Source organism: Microchirus variegatus, assembly GCF_963457635.1.
Source record: "Microchirus variegatus genome assembly, chromosome: 15".
Classification (NCBI taxonomy): Eukaryota; Metazoa; Chordata; class Actinopteri; order Pleuronectiformes; family Soleidae; genus Microchirus; species Microchirus variegatus.
The window spans coordinates 10,789,022-10,811,701 of NC_139816.1; the positions used below are offsets into that span (position 1 = coordinate 10,789,022).

The 22,680-nt window shown below is 42.2% G+C and overlaps 3 protein-coding genes across 4 annotated transcripts in view; 2 read left to right on the forward strand and 1 right to left on the reverse strand.

The window, feature by feature from the left end:
* The window catches only part of slc4a2b (solute carrier family 4 member 2b), a 36,441-nt gene extending 18,984 nt beyond the window's left edge, over nucleotides 1-17,457 (forward strand). Inside the window, exons 4-25 of one of the 2 annotated variants that reach the window (XM_083901723.1) lie at nucleotides 117-282; nucleotides 1,130-1,356; nucleotides 1,889-1,998; nucleotides 2,855-3,075; nucleotides 5,939-6,075; nucleotides 6,923-7,012; nucleotides 7,585-7,765; nucleotides 7,860-7,995; nucleotides 8,626-8,836; nucleotides 8,919-9,024; nucleotides 9,133-9,317; nucleotides 10,344-10,560; nucleotides 10,643-10,846; nucleotides 10,996-11,144; nucleotides 11,675-11,869; nucleotides 12,223-12,450; nucleotides 13,165-13,254; nucleotides 13,358-13,524; nucleotides 13,643-13,896; nucleotides 14,075-14,244; nucleotides 14,355-14,528; nucleotides 15,375-17,457. In XM_083901723.1, the coding sequence (XP_083757849.1) occupies nucleotides 117-282; nucleotides 1,130-1,356; nucleotides 1,889-1,998; nucleotides 2,855-3,075; nucleotides 5,939-6,075; nucleotides 6,923-7,012; nucleotides 7,585-7,765; nucleotides 7,860-7,995; nucleotides 8,626-8,836; nucleotides 8,919-9,024; nucleotides 9,133-9,317; nucleotides 10,344-10,560; nucleotides 10,643-10,846; nucleotides 10,996-11,144; nucleotides 11,675-11,869; nucleotides 12,223-12,450; nucleotides 13,165-13,254; nucleotides 13,358-13,524; nucleotides 13,643-13,896; nucleotides 14,075-14,244; nucleotides 14,355-14,528; nucleotides 15,375-15,455 (3,699 nt within the window). In that variant the 3' untranslated portion in view covers nucleotides 15,456-17,457. The remainder of the gene's footprint in view (nucleotides 1-116; nucleotides 283-1,129; nucleotides 1,357-1,888; nucleotides 1,999-2,854; nucleotides 3,076-5,938; nucleotides 6,076-6,922; nucleotides 7,013-7,584; nucleotides 7,766-7,859; nucleotides 7,996-8,625; nucleotides 8,837-8,918; nucleotides 9,025-9,132; nucleotides 9,318-10,343; nucleotides 10,561-10,642; nucleotides 10,847-10,995; nucleotides 11,145-11,674; nucleotides 11,870-12,222; nucleotides 12,451-13,164; nucleotides 13,255-13,357; nucleotides 13,525-13,642; nucleotides 13,897-14,074; nucleotides 14,245-14,354; nucleotides 14,529-15,374) is intronic. The other variant, XM_083901724.1, reaches the window with a different exon arrangement.
* Nucleotides 17,458-18,945: 1,488 nt separating this feature from the next.
* LOC310937164 (uncharacterized protein) lies at nucleotides 18,946-20,956 on the forward strand. The gene is made up of 4 exons (XM_083901373.1): nucleotides 18,946-19,151; nucleotides 19,243-19,347; nucleotides 19,464-19,565; nucleotides 19,683-20,956. The coding sequence occupies exons 1-4, from the start codon at nucleotides 18,954-18,956 to the stop codon at nucleotides 19,767-19,769; spliced, it is 492 nt and encodes a 163-aa protein (XP_083757499.1). The 5' UTR covers nucleotides 18,946-18,953; the 3' UTR covers nucleotides 19,770-20,956.
* A 389-nt stretch (nucleotides 20,957-21,345) lies between these two features.
* On the reverse strand, nucleotides 21,346-22,515 carry LOC310937299 (uncharacterized protein; the record flags this gene model as incomplete). The annotated part of the gene is made up of 1 exon (XM_083901529.1): nucleotides 21,346-22,515. The coding sequence occupies one exon, from the start codon at nucleotides 22,513-22,515 to the stop codon at nucleotides 21,346-21,348; it is 1,170 nt and encodes a 389-aa protein (XP_083757655.1).
* Nucleotides 22,516-22,680: the final 165 nt, after the last annotated feature.

The following is a 22,680-nucleotide window of genomic DNA, read 5'->3' on the forward strand; positions in this document are numbered from 1 at the left end:
ATTGTATAACTGCTGTGACGACAATTTAAAAACAATTACAGGCAGATGATCACTTGTCGTAGCTCTTAGCGGTAAATTATGCTCGACTGAAAGAGTTTGTTCTGTTTTTCTCGCAGCCCGAGGCGTCGACCTCGTCACCGCACGGGACTCCGCGCCCGGAGGAGGAGGACGATGGCGACCTGAACAAGGCTTTGGGCGTCCAGCGCTTCCAGCAGATCCTCAGCCCCGCTGCGGCCGTACCCGATGAGCAGCACCACAACTACCACGAGGAGGACATTGAATGTAAACCGCACTGAAACATCACAGAAGGGCTGAATAATTCGAAGCAGAAACACAATAAAAAGAATGCAGTTGACTATGTGCAATTCAATACATTGGAACTGCAAGAATTAATCTATTATTAATCAATTATTTGCTTAATTATTTGCTTAGCTATTCTAGTAATTGATTTAAAAAGTGTTTTTTTTTTGTTTGTTTTTTAAGTAAATTGTGAAAAAAGGGCATACATGTGAATATGTCCTTGTTTGCTGTCCTAGATTGGGTTTGTGGACAAAGCAAAACTTTTAAAGATGCTGTTTTAAGGTTTGGTGAAAGCAATCAATACTTCAGATGAAGCTATAACTTAAAGCTGAAACGATTAATTGATGAATCAATTATTAATCGATTACTAAATTAATCGGCAACTATTTTGATAATCGGTTTGAAGCTTTTTTCATGATTAAAACAAGATTTCTGATTGTTTTAGCTTCTTAAATGTGAATATTTTCTTTGCTTCTTTGCTCCACATAACAGAGAAATCATTAAAACTGAATCATTTTGGTTTGTGGACAAAACAAGACTTCCGAGAACATCGTCATTTCCAGCTTTGACAAACACTGATCAAAGTTTTTTAACATTTTCTGACATTTTATGGACCAAACGATTCATTGATTAATCGAGAAAATAATCGACAGATTAATCGATTACGAAAATCGTTAGTTGCAGCTCTACTATAACCACTCCATCCAAGAAAGTAATCAGTAGATAAATCTATACTGAAGTTCTATTTCAGTATTGTGCAAAACAATTAAAATTGTATTAGAATATAGTAGTTAATGGTGTAATATTTCTGTCTCCTCCGTCTCCGCAGACCACCGTCACTCCTCTCACCACATCCACCGGCCTCTGTCCAAACTGCCCTCGGACGGACGCAGGAAGAAGGGCGGCAAGAAAAGGAAGAAGGACAAGGATCACAAAAGCATCCACGTGCCCAGCGGCGGCCCCATAGAGGAAGGAGAGGAGGACGAGGACGACGAGGAGGATGGGGCGGAGGTGATTTCTGCTCCGTCTGAGTCGGAGAAAGTCAAAGATGTGGAGGTAATCGTGTGGCCCCATGTTCGTCTTTACAGTGATGACTGTTTTTAGTAAAAATATTCTCTCCTTGTGCTGTAATTCCATTTTTCCTCCACATATTTGTCATTTGTTTACACAGTATAAATACTCTCTTATATGAGTTTTCCTGTACGTGTGCGCAGTCATTTGCATGTCGGTGTGCCTCACTGAGCAATCAGGAACGTGCTGCGGCACAAAAAGCCCATTCACTGTTGTAACATTACTATATTTTCCCCTCGTGAATATTTCAGTGTGGTGTTAGTTATTTATTCATCGGTGGGTTTCATGTTTGGCTGTTCTTTATGATGCGTCACATAACGGGACCAGATTTAACCCGATCGCGATGTAACTCAATGATGTCCGCTGCTGCAGAATTTATTGGGTCATTACTAAACAAGCTTTATTTCATGAATGTTTGAGCAGAGGTTTTGTCGTACGATTTCAGGTCTTTGTTTTTTTTTTCTCGTGTTAAGCTGCTGCTGCTGCTCTCACAGTTCTGTGTGCGTCTCCTCCACAGTTCTTTCTCTCGGAGGACGAACATGGCACGGAGAGCCCTCGCTCTGCCAGAACGCTTGAGATTGTTCCGCAGTCCGGTGTCGGCTCAGATACTGATGTATCATCCACCGAGTGAGTCAAGTCTACTTCTTGGAATAAATCAATAAATAGAAATGGTGTTGACTTTTATAACCTTGTTGAAATTTTCTCACAGTTGTTTTGATTTTGGAGGAAAACCAGTCATGCGCACTTTGGTCAGCGAGGTACACACTGTACGTTACCATGTCTTAGGCATCCAGTGGGCCTGCTGGGCCTGACGTGATGCCGTATATCACCTGTCGCTTCAGACAACACAACACACTTCAGCTGCCCAAGGCTCCACCTGTGACATTTAGTTTTTACCACCTGATTAAAGCTGGGATAAAACTGCGTTTACACCCTCGCTGCACATTTCAGTCCATATAAGAGAGCGAGGGAAGCAAACACACATGTAGGATTTGTATTTTTGCTAAATAACGGGAAAGTTGAAGGGGAAAAGATGAAGTTCTGTAAAGAGGTTTGATACAGGGAGGAAGGTGAGTCCATTGTTTTTATCACAAAGGTGTGTTTGTACAAAGAAATTGACACTTAGGAGGAGCCGTAAAGTGTGTAATTATTTAAAGAGGTGTATTAAAATGGTGTATTTTGCAAAAATGTTAATTTCAAAACTTTGCTTGCAGATTTTTCATGATTTGCCTCATTACGGTTATTTGAAATGCTTAGTTTAAGTGATGTAGGGCATATATTTCCTCTCGTTTCATTCAGTGGTAACTTTTTTTTGCAGTTTTCTGTGATTTTTCTTCACCACAGTTACTTGAAACACTTTTGATGACTTGAAATGCTTTAACGTACCATTCACTGTTGAATCGACCCAAAGGATAGTAATAGTTCCTCTTTTTATCTTTGATCTCAGCTCAGCTTTGTCTCGTTTCTTCTGTTTTCCATCCAGTAAGCAGGTCTTGTCCGACGCTTCCAGCCCCTCTCCACAGCCAGTGGCACCTGAACACCCGCCGTTGTCCCGGTTGACGTCGGCCAGCCGCGGCTACGATCTGCAAGAACGCCGGCGAACGGGCAACATGACGGGGACCGAGCAGGCCAAGTACCAACGCATCCCCACTGATGAGTGCGAGGCTCAGACTCTGGCCTCCGCTGATCTGGACGGCATCAAGAGTGAGTGGAATTCATTTTGTTTCCTTTTTAAAATGCAGTCCTTCTTGCACATCATGATTAATAATGTAGGGCTGTTGATAGAACTGGTGACTTCCATCTTAAAAAATGCATCATATTGGTGATTTTGAGGGATTATTCTTGTTTGTTTTGTGTGTTTTAACAGAGTTTATATGTGAAACTACAGCCATCAGCATATAAAACGGGTGTTATTTACCCTTCTTCCACAGACTTTAGGTGATTCTGGGTTGCCAGATAGTTTCTGAAAGATGAAAACCGCCACACTTACACCTGCTGTTACACTTTGTTTGTCCCACAATTAGATGTACTTAAATAAATGTAAATTTTTGCAGAATTATCACATAATGGGGCGATTATTCTGACAGACAGTAAAACATTATATATGTTATCACAACGTGTATGAGTGAAAGAGAGGTGTATCTAAGGCTAAGGGGTTTGGTAACATGAGGCGTTTGTGACCCATAGCTGTGCACTGTGTTTAACGAACATGGGTGTCGAAATACTACCAGCTCCTTTGTTGTTTAAAGCTTATTTTTTTGGCTTGTTGCATCACTCAACCAAAATTGAGTTATCAGGCCTTAAAATAAATTGTTAAATTGTGTATATTGTGGCTGTACCTTATCAGTATTTGAGTTTAATCGGTTTCCTTTTTTCTCTGATGACACGTTATGGTCATTTTGTGACTTACAAATACAGTAAATGTCTTGCATAATGCACCTATAGAACACTATTTTCAAAATGTATCCAACTAGTTTTTATTTATTATCACCCTACACCCTTAATGATGAGATATTTTACTCTAATGATAAGAAGGAAGGAAATGTACATTGTTACAGCAGCAAAGGCAGTAAAGATAATAAATAATAAACATGCATTAACAAAAAAATTTACAATATATAAATATATTAACATTAGACCGATAGACTAGATGATACTTATATTACAATTACTTGATTAGTATTTCTACTGGATCACATGAGTATTTGACTTTCTTTTACAGCTTCGTTACCTCCTGTAATGTGTTATGTGATAAGACGGCACAATAATGAAAGTCTTGGCTTTTACTGAGGCCTGCATTCCATTAGAAACATCATCCACCTCACGTCCTCTCCACACGGCAGTCTGCTCCCTGCTGCCCTGTGACGTCCCCGGGCCCCGGGCCCCAGCGTGGGGCTGTGCTCGGGGCCGGGGAGATTTGCGTCAGATAGCTGACCCCTTAGCAGAGAGCAGCAGCTTATCAGAGAGTGTGGCAGACAGGCCCCCCCCCCCCGTAATTAAATTAGCAATTCTTTCAAGTTGGTCAGCTGAGGCACCTGGACTCCGGCACGAACCAACATGGCTGCTAAATGCAAAACATGGATATCAAACGTTGAATTATTACTCGTGGAATACAAACAGAAGAGTTGCACATCAAAATAAAGAGGATGTGATGGAGGTTTTGGCCTGATACAGTTCAGATGCAGTGTTTGGTTGTTATGAGGCTTAGTGGCAAAAAGTGGAGTGAAGTTCATTACTAGTTACACTACCGTTCAAAAGTTTGGGGTCACCTATAAAATTTGTTTGCGTTTTCCATTAAAAGTCACGCTTTTATTCATCAAAAGAGTTGCAAAAATAAATAGAAAATATAGTCAAGACATTGACGAGATTAGAAATAATGATTTGTATTCAAAATAAAGAACCAGCAAAACTGTTTTCAGCTGTGCTAACATCATTGCACAGGGGTTTTCAAGGGTTTTCTAATCATCCAATAGCCTTCTAACGCGATTAGAAAACACAATGTACTATTAGAACACTGGAAATGGGCCTCTATACACCCATGTACATATTCCATTAAAAACCAGACTTTTGCAGCTAGAATAGTTGTTTACCACATTAACAATGTATAGTGTGTATTTATGATTCTGATGATTATATTTATTGAAAAAAAAAAAAAAGTTATTTTCTTTCAAAAATAAGGACATTTCTAAGTGACCCCAAACTTTTGAATGGTCGTGTATGTATTGTCTTTCTGTCTTTTATCTGCTTCCACACCTCCGCAAATCATCCTGGGAAAGTCTAGGACTCTGGCCGCTGCTCAACTACAGGAATTATTAAATCTCTCCCCTTTTGTTCAACCTGAGCAAATAAACGCCTCTCCTCACTGATGATTTCTGATGGGTTCAATCCCCCCACTGGGGTCGGACGGCGGTCAAGAAACGAGCGACTTTTTCTGACTCGTCAAATGGCCGTGCCAGCAATTACCCAACGCTCACCACACACACCCTCCTCCCTACGTGCCAGTCGGAGCACATTTAACTCCGGGGTCTGCGCCTGCACTTGACTCAAACACCAGTGAACACATCGTGGAGAAACTTGACCATGTACAGTAGCTTCTTTAGTGAGAGCGCGTAAAGCACAGCAGATGAGAATCAAATCTTTTTTTTTTTTTATCCTGGATCATCTGGTTTTCAGATAATGTGTTAAAACATTGATGAAGTCCGTCAAAGGGTTCACTGTTTTTCACATAGATTTTACCAGTGCCGACAAAGGTAAGATGATTAGTGATCATGATGGGATTTACTCTGTGTTTGCTTAGAGTGATTGTCTGCAGCTCCATTGATGTTTGAACTCCAGGATAGAATTCCTGTTTACAGTGATGCGTTGTATCTGTGCCATCAGCATCTTTATTTAATGTCTGCCAGCATGAGAAACCCAACTCTCTGCTGTGGGAGCATGCAAACAAAAGCAAAGTGGTCTCACACTCTGTGACTCAGTGGGCTGAGGTTTAAAGTACTGTGTTTTGTCCAAACTGTATCCTGAACTCATCCCCTCTTCTTTTTTTTTTTTTTCTCCCGTGCTATGACAGGTCATCGATTTGAAGATGTCCCCGGGATGCGCAGACACCTGGTCAGAAAGAGCACCAAGGGACAAATGGTGCACATCGGCAAAGACCACAAGGAGCCGACCACGCGCTGCCGCAAGCAGGACCGAACGCCGCATGAGGTGAGTCGCTACTCGCTCGCAGACGGAAAAGAATGTATTCGTTTTGATGATGCAGAAGGTGCAATTTGAGATCTAAATGCAATAATAAAAGAAACAGGAGCGAGGTAGTGAGATACCGAGGCAAATGTTGAAAGTTGGAATGTGGACCGAGAGTTGTCGTCTTTTCAGAAAGCTCTGCAGGCTCACTTGAGGTGTGGGTGGAGGTAAGTCTGGCAGTGGTTGGTGACACTACAAGTGTTTTGGCATCAGAATTTACACAATGGAGCTTAAAATATCAGAGAAGAGTTTGAAAAGAATTCAGTTTTCCAGCGGCAGAGGTGAGACCTTTGCAAACTAAACTGTCTAAAATCCAAAAATGCTTGTAATTTACAATGAAATAAAACACAAAATAATGAAGTCTGTACTCATGCTCCGTTATTAGATTGTATAAGAAAAAAAAAATTGTTTTACTCTTTCCACCAATATAAATAAGTTGCATCAAATCCTGGGAAGTGTTTCCCATCCCTTCTTTTGTCAAAGTTTTTTGTGGATGGGACGGGGAGGGAAGGACACAATTAAAAATGAATGAATGAGTTCTTTTCTTTCACACATGGAAAGGAAAAGAGAGAGAGGAGCAGAGGTAACCAGACACTGGGAGCTCCAGAGAGAGAGAGAGAGAGCTATGTTTTATTAACACACACACACACTCTCTTACAGTACTCCAAGCCCCCAGCAGCCCAAGTAAACAACAGGTCGCTGTCAGGTGTGTGTGTCACCTGTGGGCATGTGTGTGTGTGTAAATAGTGAGGCTCCCTATCTTCCTGTGTCAGTGTTTGAGACTCTCCTGCACCGTCTCTCGCTCCTCTAGCGGTTACCTCCGGTGACTCTGTACCGCTCTGCCTCGCGGCCAGAAGCCTTTCTGCTGGACTCCTTCGGTCAAATGGCTCGGAACAAGAAGGTGAGGCTGGGTTGACCCCCCCCCCCTCCTCGGCCGCAGTCAGGTCTGATCTTCTCGTGTGAGCGTGGGGTTTCACAGGCATGGCACATGATGGATTTTTACCAACCTCTGTGGAGTCTTGTTTTACACAGGACCTCGACTGACCTGCATGGTGTTCATTTAATCGCCTGATATTTGTAACGCAGAGAATGGAGAGATGTCCAACTGATAACTTTCTCTCCCGCTCTCTATTTGCAAGGATGTCCTTGTCCTTTTTTTGTGTGTTTTTATTGAAGCTTTTTTAAAGATGAACACAAGCGTAATGCCTCAGTTTGTTACACAGCTTGGTTAAATACTCATAGCGGGGTCCTGCATCACCCTTTTGAGTGTTTTTAAACCGAAAAATGACCGAACATAATCTTTTTCCTTGTGTGAAGTGATTTAGAATAAACTACTTTGTAACCAAATAAGCACGAAGACATGCAAAACTTGTTCCGATGGAGCTTTCTGTGCTTCCTGACCGGACCCTGCAATGGATGCTAGCTGCTGTATCTCACACACTCGCACTGTGCTCCTGTGCAATGTTTTTCCAGGTGTTTGTGGAGCTGAACGAGCTGATCATGGACAAGAACCAGGAGATGCAGTGGAAGGAAACGGCCCGTTGGATCAAGTTTGAGGAAGACGTGGAGGAGGACACGGACCGCTGGGGGAAGCCTCACGTGGCTTCGCTGTCCTTCCGTAGTTTGCTGGAGCTCAGGAAGACCATCTCGCATGGTAAGAAGAAACGGAGTTTGAACATGTCGTCAGGTCAGTGATGCACTTCGGGCAGTGCAGAGCTCAGTTTGTGTGTGTTTGTGTGTGATTGCAGGTGCAGTGCTGCTCGACCTGGACCAGAAGACCCTCCCTGGCATTGCTCACCAGGTGGTGGAGCAGATGATCATCTCTGATCAGATCAAAGCTGAAGACCGATCCAACGTCCTGAGGGCACTGCTGCTTAAACACTGGTGATTTGAACTGACTTAGCTTCAGTTTTTGAAACAAAATCAATCGTCAAGTACTTGGGCAAAAACATCATCCTGCACATTGATGTGTGATTAAAAAAAAGTGCTGCAAAAATGATTGTCCACTATCTTAAAATGAAGATAATGTATTCTTTTGTAGTCCTGTGTACCAAAAAACCAAACTCCCAATACCAGAATAACAAAATAGCAAAACTAATGTGAAAAGCTTTAAGCTGTCATCAAAACGACATACAGATCATCATTATGCTGAAGTTCAAAGCTAATACTAACCTCAGGAGTGCAGATATGGGCAGCTTGATATTTCTTGAAGACTGTAATCTTGTATCCAAGAGGCTTTTTAGAGTTAAATTAGGTAAAACCTCTTCAAGAAAACCTCAAACAAGTCCACTTGCTTGGACCTGGATGACTGAGACCCTTCACAGACGAAGCTCATACTAGTTCATACTACTTATTCCTATCAAATAAACATTAGTACAAAGGTCCAACTGCTGTTTAAGAGGTATACTTGTTCCCGCTTGCTGCTGCTGCTGCTGCTGCTAGGTGGCTTCATGTCTGGTCCTTACCTCTCTTCCTCTTGCTCACCCTCTCTCTGCCTTTCCCCGCCGTCCCTAGTCACCCGAGCGACGAGAAAGAGCACCACAACCCTTTCCCCAGGAACATCTCGGCAGCCAGCCTCGGCAGCCTCATCACTCACCACCACAACGCCAACCACAGCCACCAGCCAGAGCGCTCTGGCGCTGTCACTGAGCCACTCCTGACCACCGTCCGATCCGCTGGAGATGCAGGAGACACGCGCATAGACATGGAGAAAAACGAGGTACAAGTAAGTCCAGTGCTCCATTGTTATCTAAAACACGGGTTAATTATCCTTAATTTAACTTCTAGTTTTGCTTTTTCTTTTACAGAAAGAGTCGACCCCGGTGCCCGGTATGCCGCGCTCTAAGTCAAAACACGAGCTGAAGCTGCTGGAGAAGATTCCTGAGAATGCTGAGGCCACGGTCGTCCTTGTGGGTGAGTCTCTGATGCCCCTTTAAGCCACAAAACGCAACATACGACACCAAAACAACCTTAAAAATCACTTGCATTCCTTCATTTTCCAACCACCATTCTGACTTTTAGGAAGCGTGCACTTCCTGGAGCAGCCCACAATGGCGTTTGTGCGTCTGCAGGAGGCGGTGGAGCTGGAGTCCGTCCTGGAGGTCCCTGTGCCCGTCAGGTTCCTTTTTGTTCTGCTGGGACCTTCGTCCACCAGCATGGACTACCATGAGATTGGACGGTCCATCTCCACACTCATGTCTGACAAGGTGAGCAGGGGATCTGTCAATAGACTATGTCGTCAGAGGTGACACAAAGGGAAATCTGATTTCAACCACTAAACAAAAGGCAAACCAAATTAAGCCTGTGGTACCATAATAACACAACATCTCCGTTTCAATAGAGTCTGCTGCTGCCTCATTTGTCAAGTTTGTGTAACTTGGGTAAAGCCAAACAAAAAATTCCAAACCCTGAATTCAGAAAACAACACATTTGAACATATTGATGGAGGCATCAACACGTCCTGTCCATCCTGTGTTTCTTGATGTAAAAAATGCAGATTTTCTCTATGGACTTTGGTGTTGGTTTATAAAGCGACATATTCTTAAGATAACATGGACTAGAACAGTCTTAAATTACATTATTAAAGTAGCTATAATACGTTTGTGTTCTTAGTGTAGTCATGTTTTCACTGTGTTACACTGGTTCTAGTCACATTCGGCCAGCAGGGGGTGCACACATCTCCTTACTATCCTCTTAAGAGGCAATGGTTACTGTATACAAAAGAAAAATATACACTACTGTTCAAAAGTTTGGGGTCACCTATATAATTTGTTTGTGTTTTTCATTAAAACTCACAATTTTTTTCATCTAAAGAGTTGCAAAATGAATAGAAAATATAGTCAAGACATTGACAAGATTACAAATAATGATTTTTATTAAAAATAATAATTTTACTTTCATCATAGAACCAGCAAACTGTTTTCAGCTGTGCTAACATCATTGCGCAAGGTTTTTCAAGGGTTTTCTAATCATCCAATAGCCTTCTAACGCGATTAGCAAACACAATGTACCATTAGAACACTGGAAATGGGCCTCTATACACCTATGTACATATTCCATTAAAAACCAGACGTTTGCAGCTAGAATAGTCGTTTGCCACATAAATGTTATATTCATTGAAAAACAGTGCTTTTCCTTCAAAAATAGGGACATTTCTAAGTGACCCCAACATTGTGACAGTAGTGTATAGGGTAGAATGCATTTGCTTTATTTATGGCTGAATTTTCTCCCAGCAATTCCACGAGGCAGCCTATATGGCAGACGACAGGCACGACCTGCTGAACGCCATCAACAGCTTCCTGGACTGCAGCATCGTGCTGCCGCCGTCCGAGATGGCAGATGACGAGCTGCTACGCTCGGTCGCTCGCTTCCAGCGGGAGATGCTACGCAAGAGGGAGGAGCAGGAGGTCAAGCTGTTTGCCAAGGAGCCTAAAAGTTTTGAAGAAAAAGGTAAGCGTCGCATCAAACGACTGTGTTCCTTCTCAAGGGATGTTCTCACTCGACTCGTGTCATTTTTGTTCTGCTCACACAGAGGCGCTGCTCTTACCGTCAAAGAAAGACGACCCTTTAGAGCGCACAGGACGGCCCTTTGGTGGACTGGTACGAGACGTGCGTCGGCGTTACCCAAAGTACTTGAGCGACTTCAAGGATGCCCTGAACAGTCAGTGCATGGCTGCCGTGATCTTTATCTACTTTGCCGCTCTCTCTCCAGCCATAACATTCGGAGGCCTTCTGGGTGAGTGGCACGGGGGAAACTGAAGACTTCATTGTCTCACAGCGTCAAATCCCTTTTGTGCTTTTAGTCAAAAGTCTATTCATGAAACCTAAAACCCTGTTTGGGTGTGTCCGTTTTGGTGATAATGAGTCACGTGTCTCTGTTGCCAGGTGAGAAAACGGAGGGTCTGATTGGCGTCTCGGAGTTGATCGTGTCGACAGCCGTGCAGGGCGTCATCTTCTGTCTACTCGGAGCCCAGCCGCTGCTGATTGTGGGCTTTTCTGGACCCTTGCTAGTTTTTGAAGAAGCCTTTTACAGTGTAAGTGATAACAATGGCCTTCATTTTAAAACTTAAGTTTGCATACTTACTATTTTGAGCAACCTTCATCCTTAAAAAACTCAGTTCCCACATTTTTATACTCTAACTTATTGAGAATATTACAATACAATATTAAGAACAACTTCACTTCACCACAACAACTGCATTTTAAATGATATATGAAGTATTTTACATCTAATTTAAAATAAAACAGTCGACTCACCCTCTCCATTTCTCTTTGGTCAAGGTCTTAAAGTGTGAATTCAGTGTGAATGCTATTTTTTGCAATATTTTGGCTAAAAATCCACTTTATTATTCCCTTTTAAGGCGAAAAATTGGCAAACATTTGCTTTTATTAATTATTAGAAACGTACTGTAGGAGCATTTTGATTTGGCTCAGGAAGTATCTTCAGGCAACTCTGTACAATGTCAAAAATCATATTGCCTATTCACATATAACCATTAAACTATCTATCGACCACACACTCTTCCATTAAAAATGTTTAAATGTTTTTTTTTTTTTCTAACAGTTCTGTAAATCCAATGAGATGGAGTACCTAACTGGCCGGGTCTGGATCGGGTTTTGGCTCATCATCATCGTGTTTGTCACGGTGGCCTTCGAAGGCAGTTTCCTGGTCCGCTTCGTCTCCCGCTTCACCCAAGAAATCTTCTCGTTCCTCATCTCGCTTATCTTCATCTGCGAGACCTTCATCAAGCTCATCAAGGTAAACCCGGCACTCAAAATAACAGCTCATGTTTTGTTGGCACGCTGCAGGATTACGTCCCTGACACGAAACTGAACGGACTGATCTTTGGAATATATTCAAACGCCCAAGGTCGAAATGAGAGTGTTTTTCTTAAAAGTGCAGCAGAAATCACCTGTGAGTGATTGTCCTTGAAGGTTGGATGGATTTAGTTTTATTATCCGGGCTTATTGTTGTGGAAGCTGTGAACTGTGGTAGTTTTATGCCACAGGCTTATGAACAGTTTGGCTTTGGGCTTATTTTCTAGAAAATGATGGGGCTGATACTGTCAGGGTGTAAAATATTGTGCATTGATTTCATGTTTTTCTTGGCAGATTTTCAAGGAGCACCCACTGCAGCGCTGCTCCCTTGACAACGGCACAGAAGGGGCCGCCTCAACGGAAAATATCACCGTCATGATGAGTAACAGCTCCCTGCCTGAGGTGGTCAAGGTCAGAGGAGAACCCAACACGGCTCTGCTCTCTCTGGTCCTCATGGCTGGGACATTTTTCATCGCTTTCTACCTGCGCAAGTTCAAGAACAGCGCATTCTTCCCCGGAAGGGTAAGGAGCTTACACGCTTGTATATGACGTGCTTTATCGTCTATTTTCCCTCTGAATTGGAACTGAATTTACAAAATTGACACCGTGTTCTAAAGAAGACTAGTGCTGTGCAATAGTTTAACGCATGACACGTTTCCGAGACGACTGACCGGAAAAAGACGCGCATGACGTCATGTTTACGTGCCGAGACACCGGAGTCCAGGCACCGTTTACCAGTTAGCTCCGTTAGCTGCATTAGCGCCTACAGTCGAACTGGAGCGGTCTGTTTATTAAACGAAAAGAGCAGCGCTACAAATAACCAGCGTACCTGTGTACTGCGTATGTGTGCCTCTTTTTTTCAAGTTTAGCGTTACTTTACAGACTAATTTTAACAATACGGAGTCACGTAAAAATGACGTCACCCGCGTCTTTTTCCGGTCAAACGTCATGGAAACGTGTCATGCGTTAACGTTGACAGCACTAAAGAAGACATGAAACTAGCAATTGAGACCATTAACTCCTCAGGAGAATGTTTACTGATGTTAAAAATCAACTGGGAGTCGCCCCCTGGTGCCTATTGATTATATTCGTACTTCCTGGTTAGCTCCAACCAGCAAACCAGAAGAATATGTCCACTTTTGGTTTATATATGTTCTATGATCCATCCCTTCCTCAATGCTGGCAGTGTTAAAGGTTACCTTATTGTATACACTATTGATACTTGTTTTGTTTTAGTTTCGCAGAATTATCGGAGATTTCGGGGTGCCAATCGCCATCCTCCTCATGGTCCTGGTAGATTACAGCGTGGATGACACATACACACAAGTAAGACTCAAATACGACCACTGCAACTTTAAATACTGAGCATGTGAATGTTAATGTCTCCGTTAATGCTCGGACGCCATCGCCTTCCTCTCTTCTCCCACAGAAACTGAGCGTTCCCAAAGGTTTCTCTGTGACGAGTCCCGACAAACGCGGCTGGATCATTAATCCTCTGGGTTCGGACGGTGAATTTCCAATCTGGATGATGTTTGCTTGCTGCCTGCCGGCTCTGCTGGTCTTCATCCTCATCTTCATGGAGACTCAGATCACCACGTGAGGGGAAACCTTTTACTTGTGTGCAATATTTGTTCTATAGATTCTCCACCGTCGCTCATCGTTAAACTGTATGTGGAAAACCAAGTTTTAAATCATGACACGTGACCTCCTGCAGTCTGATCGTGAGCAAGAAGGAGCGCATGCTGGTGAAAGGTTCCGGCTTCCATCTGGACCTGATGCTGATCGTGGTGCTGGGCGGCACCTCTGCGCTGTTCGGCCTGCCGTGGATGGCGGCCGCCACCGTCCGCTCGGTGACCCACGTCAACGCCCTCACGGTCATGAGCAAGGCTGTCGCCCCCGGAGACAAGCCCCGCATCCAGGAGGTGAAGGAGCAGAGGGTCACTGGGCTCCTGGTCTCCATCATGGTCGGTGAGTGGCTGACACGTCATCGCTTATTGTGCCTGTTTTTGATTGGTTTTAAAATCAGTCAGTGCTCACATGACGATACAACCCCCATAAAGAAAACTACACTTTGAATTTAAAGCTGCATTTTATGCCGCATGTCATTTAGTGTCGTTTTAATTACCTTCCGCTCGTCTCTCTCCAGGCCTGTCCATTGTAATCGCTGACCTGTTGCGTCAGATCCCCCTGGCTGTGCTGTTTGGTATCTTCCTCTACATGGGTGTGATGTCTCTGAATGGCATCCAGCTGACAGAGCGGATGATGCTGCTGCTGATGCCGCCCAAGTATCACCCTGACCACACCTACGTGCGCAAGGTGACGCGAAATAGCTTAATAAACAAGATTTACAGCATTCGAAGCAAACGACAGCCAAGTCTTTCTGTATATTAAAGGTTTGATGCTCATCAATGATGTCTCTTTTGCAGGTGCGTACGCTGCGCATGCATCTGTTCACCAGCATCCAGGTGGTGTGTTTGGCCGCTCTGTGGGCTGTGATGTCTACGCAGGCGTCTCTGGCTTTTCCCTTCGTCCTCATACTCACCGTTCCGGTCAAGATGTTCGTGCTGCGCCGCATCTTCAACGGCAGAGAGATGGCATGTGTAAGTTTGGCCACACGGGGGCGCAACATGCTGCTATATTGTCCACTACTCAGCTGCAGCAGTGAGGTGCCAATTCAGCAATACGTTTAAAGGTGCCATATGTAAGAATGTGGCCAAAAACAGTTACTACATTCAAAATCGAAATACTTTTAGGTTTCGTTTTCTGACGTAACTGGCAACCCGTGGTTGCTCGGCAACTGAGACTATATTGACTGCAGTGATTGGTAGACGGCGATAGGTGGCGCCACATGCCAAAACATGATTTCAAAACATAAACATGACAAATATTTTGGCTGTACTGTTGTTGTTGGTGAATTCAGTTATATGAACATTATTCCTGAGTCTCTGTGACATATAAGGAGGATTTTATGGCCAGTTGCTTTACATTTAATACATAATGCACCTTTAAATAAATTAACATTAAATTATGTCTAATCCAACGGGTTAGGTAACCCTAACCCTAACCCAAATAAAAAATGTAAGTATTGAAAAGCAATTTAAAAAATAAAATAAAATAAGGAAATAGTAAAATAAGTTAAAGAAAGAAATGGGTTTAATTAACAGATTAGATAAAATCAATACCAAGATATTTAAATGAATAGATTACAGCATGCAGTTAAGGAATAAAGACATTGATTCTTACTTGGATTATAGGTAAGAATAGGAAATTACCATAGATGTACAGTCGTTTTTGTGGTTAAAAACTATTAATTAACTAATCAAAAATAATAAATAGTATTTTACTTGACGTTTCTTCACTCCAAAATCCAACATAAGCTCTTTCTTCAAATATCAGAGCAAGTTTGACATGTTTACTCTGATTGTCTTTATTTATGCTTCTTCCAGTTGGACGCGGACGACGCGGAGCCAAAGTTTGACGAGCGAGACTGCCACGACGAGTACTCCGAGATGCACATGCCCGTGTGATGGTCGCAAATGCCGACGACGCGCGGAGTCTCTTGAAACGCCCGTGAGGAAAAAAGCTTCAGCTGCGCACCCCTGACCCCACCGCATCACGAAGACGTCAACGTACAGTACGTGTTTGGTGGTTACTCGGGGGGTCACTATTTAAGTCATTTTTTTTTATGAATATTAGCAGATTTTCAGGGGAGGGGGTGGGGTTTCTAACAGTGAAATCCTACTGTTGTACACACGTTTTTAAAACATGAATTTCAGGGGCAAAGTATTCCAAATCAAATTATATTAATCTGAAGCTCAAAATGACTCGTGGTAAAAGTAGACATGTCGTTATTCAGCCCTGAAATGTTGCTCTCATTCACATTGAATTATGTGGAGGATATGTGATATACATTCCTTTATATTATCAAGCTGTAGTTTTTGCTATTCTAGTGTGTTGCTTGTGTGTGTGTGTGTGTGTGTGTGTGTGTGTGTGTGTGCGTGTGTTTTAAGCTCACCAAGCGCCTTATGAAGGAAATAAGCAGTATACTGAGAACATTTTATTTTCCCTCATTCTGTCTAATTTTAGACAGCTGATCACTTTACCCGCCTCCTGAAGCTCGTAGCACTTTAAAAAAAAACAACAAAAAAAACACCAAATCAGAACAATGACTGTATTTAATGTAATAATTTTATCTCCTTAGCGTCTTTTAAATTCACGAAAATACCAGTGTTGTTTTCGCTTGCTTGTTAGATCATCTTTGGTTGATTTTTTTTTTTAGCCTGTACTTTTGTAACTGATTAATTTGTTGTACTAATGTTTATTTCAGTTTTTTTATTTGTCAAAATCTGTGTCTGTAAGTGAATTAAAATCACCAGCAGAGGGAGCTGTTGCAGGACTGCGGCGATTATGAAACCAAAACGGAACACAAACTCTGGTTACACTAATGCCAGGACACATGATTGAAGGATAGTGGGATAATTATACTACTACTACTACTAATAATAATAATAATAATAACGCACATGATTAGCGCACTAATGTTCTGCTCTAACTTGTCTCACTTGGTTTGGTTGGTTTCTGGGAATCGATGTCATGTTTTTTTTTGAGGGTGTTTTCTTTGTTCAAGTGCCAAACTGTGGCTCATGTGAATGGTTTTTGTTTTCAGATCAACAAGCTGCAGTTCAGTTCAAATCATCTCAAATCTCCTAACTGTGCAGATACGTTTTTGGCCTAATCAACAAGTTTATTTCAGAATATAACATTCCTTACTCAAATCAAAACTAAATTCTTTTGCTGATTAAAATGATTTTATTGAAATTCACAAACTTGGTCGACCGAATTTCGACAAAACCTGTGTTGACAATCTCAATATTGAAGCATTTCGAAGGCTTTTTAAATATGTGTTGTCTTTTTTCATTTCATGTTGTAACTTGTATCAGTGTATCGTAGAACAGTTAAAGCTTTGATGTTCCTCTGTTACACTTCTTTCCCCTCTGAACTGTCCCATCACTGGTGTGATCTTGTGCCTGTTTGCTGTCACAAAGTTGCACAAAAACAAAAAAAGTGCCTGTTGGGACCATGAAGTGATACAGTACAGCTACAAGTGTCTGTTGTTTTTGGAAAAAGGGCGACACACGTTACAGTAGTTTGTACTTGTGCTCATAATTCAAACACCTCTCCATTATTTATCTGTCACAGTATAAGGCATTATTGCTGTTTTGTTTTGTTTTTTAAAGAATAAGTTTTTCTTATGTGTACACACACACACACACCTATTTGGCTGCAACATGGCCATGACACTGAAGAAGGATATTTATGAGATGAAGGCAGTGAAGTGTACACTGTCCGTTTTATGTCTGTGTTTTGTGCCTGTGAATGAAGTGAAGGTTGTTTATGCGCATCAAAGTATTTGTCGACGATGTGAAATGTGGTATCCATTTCATAAGCAATATAAAAGTCTGTGAGGATATTGCTGATGCTCTCTTGTACATTAATGGTTCAAATATTGATGACAAATAAAAAGTTATTTTCTATTTAATCATGGTGGTGGTTGTGTCATGTTTTCAGTATAATTCAATCTGGAAGAAGCTGAGGAAAATGTATTTATTTTAAACAAAGAACGGCAGTCCATTATAACATTTAAATCTCTAGTATGTACGTAGCTTTGATGACCAAAACACTGCACCCCGTGATACAAAATGTGTTTAATGTGAATTGTAGAGCCAAGCAGAAGTTTGTAGAGTGTAAATGAAAGCGGACCAAGCGTTGAACCTCGTGGAACCCCAGAAATACCCAATATCAAATTCAGCACTATCAAAAAAAAAAAGTGGTTGGTGCATTAAATGGTGTTTTCAACATGAAGGTAGCTGATATGTTAAGTTTATTAACCTATAATTGTGGAAAGTGTGAATTTTAGGAGCAAAAGTTGGTAGATTTTCTCAGTTTTCCAGGATATGACATACATTTTTAAATCATCAAATGCAGCCTTGCTATCAAACGAGTACAAATGGAAATCTGTGCCTCGATTACCTCCAAAGAAATAAATAAAAACTAATAAGAAATGTGCTAATTGTTCATTTGTAGAGTGTAAATAAAAGGGGACCCAATGTTGAACCTTGTGGAACCCCAGAAAAAACTTTAATACTTCAAAAAGTAATGGTGTCAGTGGTCGGTGCATTAAATGGTGTTTTCAACATGAAGGAAGTTGATATGTTAAGTTTATTAACCTATAATTGTGGAAAGTCAGAATTTTAGGGGCAAAAGTTGGTAGATTTTCTGTTTTCCACGATATGACATAGTTTTTAAATCATCAATTTCAGCCTTGATATCAAGCAAGTACAAATGGGAAACTGTGCCTCAATTACCTCCAAAGAAATAAATAAAAACTAGATAAGAAATGTGCTAATTGTTCATTTGTAGAGTGTAAATAAAAGGGGACCCAGTGTTGAACCTTGTGGAACCCCAGAAAAAACTTAAATACTTCAAAAGGTAATGGTGTCGGTGGTTGGCGCAAATAAATGGTGTTTTCAACATGAAGGTAGCTGATATGTTAAGTTTATTAACCTATAATTGTGGAAAGTGTGAATTTTAGGGGCAAAAGTTGGTAGATTTTCTCAGTTTTCCACAATAGACATAGTTTTTAAATCATCAATTTCAGCCTTGATATCAAGCAAGTACAAATGGGAAACTGTGCCTCAATTACCTCCAAAGAAATAACTAGATAAGAAATGTTCATTCGTAGAGTGTAAATAAAAGGGGACCCAGTGTTGAACCTTGTGGAACCCCAAATGTCATATTTCTAATGAAAAAAGGACTTGTTTAACAAGGATGTTTTGAGTTTGTACATCAAATTCAGCTCTGATGAAAGAGTGGTATGAAGATGGTAGATCACCTGAGGCGTGACTCACAAATTAAAGACAATGTTTTCCAAGTGGAAAGAGGGCTGGCTGTGAGGTCCTTTAAAAGTGCACATAGAGGGAGGGGGTGGATCACAGTGTTCCCACTGTTACAGAGAGAGAGAAAAGATGGCTGCTCCACTGCTGCTGCTGCTGCTGCTGAGCTTCGAAGCTCTGTTCCTTTCTTCTAACGCGAACGACGCTTACAGTCAACTTCCTGATACCTACAAGAAAGGAGTGGACCTGGCTCTGGAGCAGCTCCGCTCACACTCTGGAATCCAGCACCATTTCCTCTTTTTGAAGACCATCGTAAAGTCAGACACTGAGGTAAGTCGTTGGGCGACTGAGGATAACTCGGTCTCTAGGCTTTTGTGAGTTGTCCACATCTAACCCCCCCACCCCCCCCTTTACTCCTCAGCCTGGGTTTGATGTGAGCTACGTCTACCACAACTTCTACCTTAAAGCCACCAGGTGCCCCAAAGGGACCGTGGACTCCGCAGGGTGTCAGTTCAGAAACGACAGAGTAAGTCTGCCCTGATTTCAAGCTGCGTTTCTTTACTTAGCTCAGAAATGTGAAGGGTGAGAGCAGCTGCCTGCCCTAACTTGTCTCTGCTGTTTTGTTTGTGTGCGTTCGTGCAGCCACTAATGGACTGCGCAGTCTGCTACAAAGCCTTCAGAGGAGAAATTCAACAAGAGCCCAAACCTTACGTTGACTGCATGCACAAACCGTCCCTCACACAGGTGAGTCTGCTCCACTTTTTCATTTTTTGACGATAATCTCTTCTTGTATCTTCTGAGATTTCAGTCTCCTTTATGTTAAATGAACAAACTCACATCCCATGTGTTTCTTCACGACAGGAGATAAAGGGGATGAGAGTGAATCACTGCAACGAAATAGGTTACAGCAGCGGAGCGACGACTCTCCTGGCATCGACTGGAAACTAACACCGTCTGAAAATATGTGGATCATTTAACTCCTTCTAGTTAACTGTACAGCTTCATCTTTGTAAACTCATTATTAGTGTTATCTTAAAGATGCAGTATGCGGGAATTAGGGCCAATTCCAATTCCTATCTTAACCCTCAAGCTCAACCCTTAATCTTAACTGGCCCTCAAAACCAAGTGTTGAGGGTTATTTTGTCACTTAGAAATGGGACACCCCTTAAATGCAGATACGTCTTCAGACTGTGGGGGGCAGAATAACGCGAAAGCTGCGTCCAGTCTGTCAACCCCAAAAAAGAAGAAGAAGAACACATTTACGTCAAGTTATTAGGTTGTCAGTTAGTTATAAGATGATACTCATACAAATACCACAACCACGGACATATTCAGCTGACAGTTACCACACACCACGGCTTATTGAAAAGTAAACGATCGCTTGTGCGCACCGGCCGGCTATTGACAAAAGATCGTAAAATAAAAATAAATGTTACACGTCAATGACGTCAGTAATCCATAATATGGTCCTAAACTAAGATAATACAATGGTTTTCATAATTTTTATATCTCTATTAACAAAGAAAATACTTAATTTGTAGCATACTCGTTTCGCTGCTTTCGGCGCCATCTTTGTTGTGTGAAAACACGCAATGCATTCTGGGTAGCCCTTGCTCCCAAGGGTGGTCTCGGAAAATCTCAATATTGAGGGAGATACAGCCCTTAAACTTGCCCCTCAACTTAATTTTTCTGAGAATCGGGACAACACTTGCTCTAGAGGGAGCACGCATTTTTGAGATTGAGGGTTAAGCAAGGAATTGGAATTCACCCTTAGTCACATCTAATGGTGAGACTCCTCCACTCATCCTTCCCTTTCCCAACCGCACTACAATACAGGATGTTGTTTTCCTTTGCTTAGCAAGCTAGTTAGCGCCAGGAAGGCTACAAAAAACAAACAAAATGTATTTTTAAGTGATTATACACTTATATAAATGTACAGGTATGGGTGGTTTATTCTAAATGTTACACACTGGACCTTTAATTTTTTTTTTTTTTGAGTGAGACTTTTGTGTCACATTGTCAATCATTTGTTGTTTACTTCCAAACAAATCTCACTTTACCAGCATGCCTATTTAATCTTACTTATGTGAAGTCACCCGTCAATGGTTTGACTGTAACAGACATTTATAATAAAAACTTACACAATACAGCTTTAACTTTACTTGAAAATACTTGACTAAGTCCAACATGATTCAATTCACTTTTCGTTTGTTAAGCTTTATTTCAATAAAATCAAATTTCAAAGAAGTATATGATGGGGATGGGATAGTGAATTAGAATTTTGAAAAAAAAAGGATTACCTATTGTTTTTGTAAATGGCCCTTATCACAAAACAACACTTGTATTTGTAAATTACGAGATGAAAGTTAATTCTGAGAACCACAGCAAATCATGTGTATTTTCCACTTCATTGCAGTGTCCATAACCTGTTGACCAGCGGTAAACTGTCAAAGATGAGACTGCAGATCTGGAGGAAAGACTTCCTTATCCTGTATTCTGGCCGTTGTTTTAATGGTCTTGTCAGTCAATGTAAGACCATTGAAAAGACCTGCATTCCTCCCCTCAAGCGTAGCACCAGATGGAGGGTCGACTCCTTCTGGATGTTGTAGTCGGAGAGGGTGCGCCCATCTTCTAGTTGCTTGCCCGCAAAGATTAGACGCTGTTGGTCTGGAGGGATGCCTTCCTTATCCTGGATTTTGGCCTTGACGTTTTCAATGGTGTCACTGGACTCCACCTCCAGGGTAATGGTCTTGCCAGTCAGGGTCTTTACAAATACCTGCATTCCTCCCCTCAAGCGTAGCACGAGATGGAGGGTTGACTCCTTCTGGATGTTGTAGTCGGAGAGGGTGCGCCCATCTTCTAGTTGCTTGCCCGCAAAGATTAGTCGCTGTTGGTCTGGAGGGATGCCTTCCTTATCCTGGATTTTGGCCTTGACGTTTTCAATGGTGTCACTAGACTCCACCTCCAGGGTAATGGTCTTGCCGGTCAGGGTCTTCACAAATACCTGCATTCCTCCCCTTAAGCGTAGCACGAGATGGAGGGTTGACTCCTTCTGGATGTTGTAGTCGGAGAGGGTACGTCCGTCTTCCAACTGCTTGCCAGCAAAGATTAGTCGCTGTTGGTCTGGAGGGATGCCTTCCTTATCCTGGATTTTGGCCTTGACGTTTTCAATGGTGTCACTGGACTCCACCTCCAGGGTAATGGTCTTGCCGGTCAGGGTCTTTACAAATACCTGCATTCCTCCCCTCAAGCGTAGCACCAGATGGAGGGTCGACTCCTTCTGGATGTTGTAGTCGGAGAGGGTGCGCCCATCTTCTAGTTGCTTGCCCGCAAAGATTAGACGCTGTTGGTCTGGAGGGATGCCTTCCTTATCCTGGATTTTAGCCTTGACGTTTTCAATGGTGTCACTGGACTCCACCTCCAGGGTAATGGTCTTGCCGGTCAGGGTCTTTACAAATACCTGCATTCCTCCCCTCAAGCGTAGCACCAGATGGAGGGTCGACTCCTTCTGGATGTTGTAGTCGGAGAGGGTGCGCCCATCTTCTAGTTGCTTGCCCGCAAAGATTAGACGCTGTTGGTCTGGAGGGATGCCTTCCTTATCCTGGATTTTAGCCTTGACGTTTTCAATGGTGTCACTGGACTCCACCTCAAGGGTAATGGTCTTGCCGGTCAGAGTTTTCACAAAGATCTGCATTTTGAGTAAGCAAATATCTCACAAGTGGAATCTGTGATAATGAGTTCCCCAAATGGTACGTATGGGATATCTATCAAACAAGGACGTGTCATACCTCCTTTTAAGTCACTTTGATCTGTAACCTTGCATCACTTTTCCTTTGATGTCACTTTGATGAGATCATCA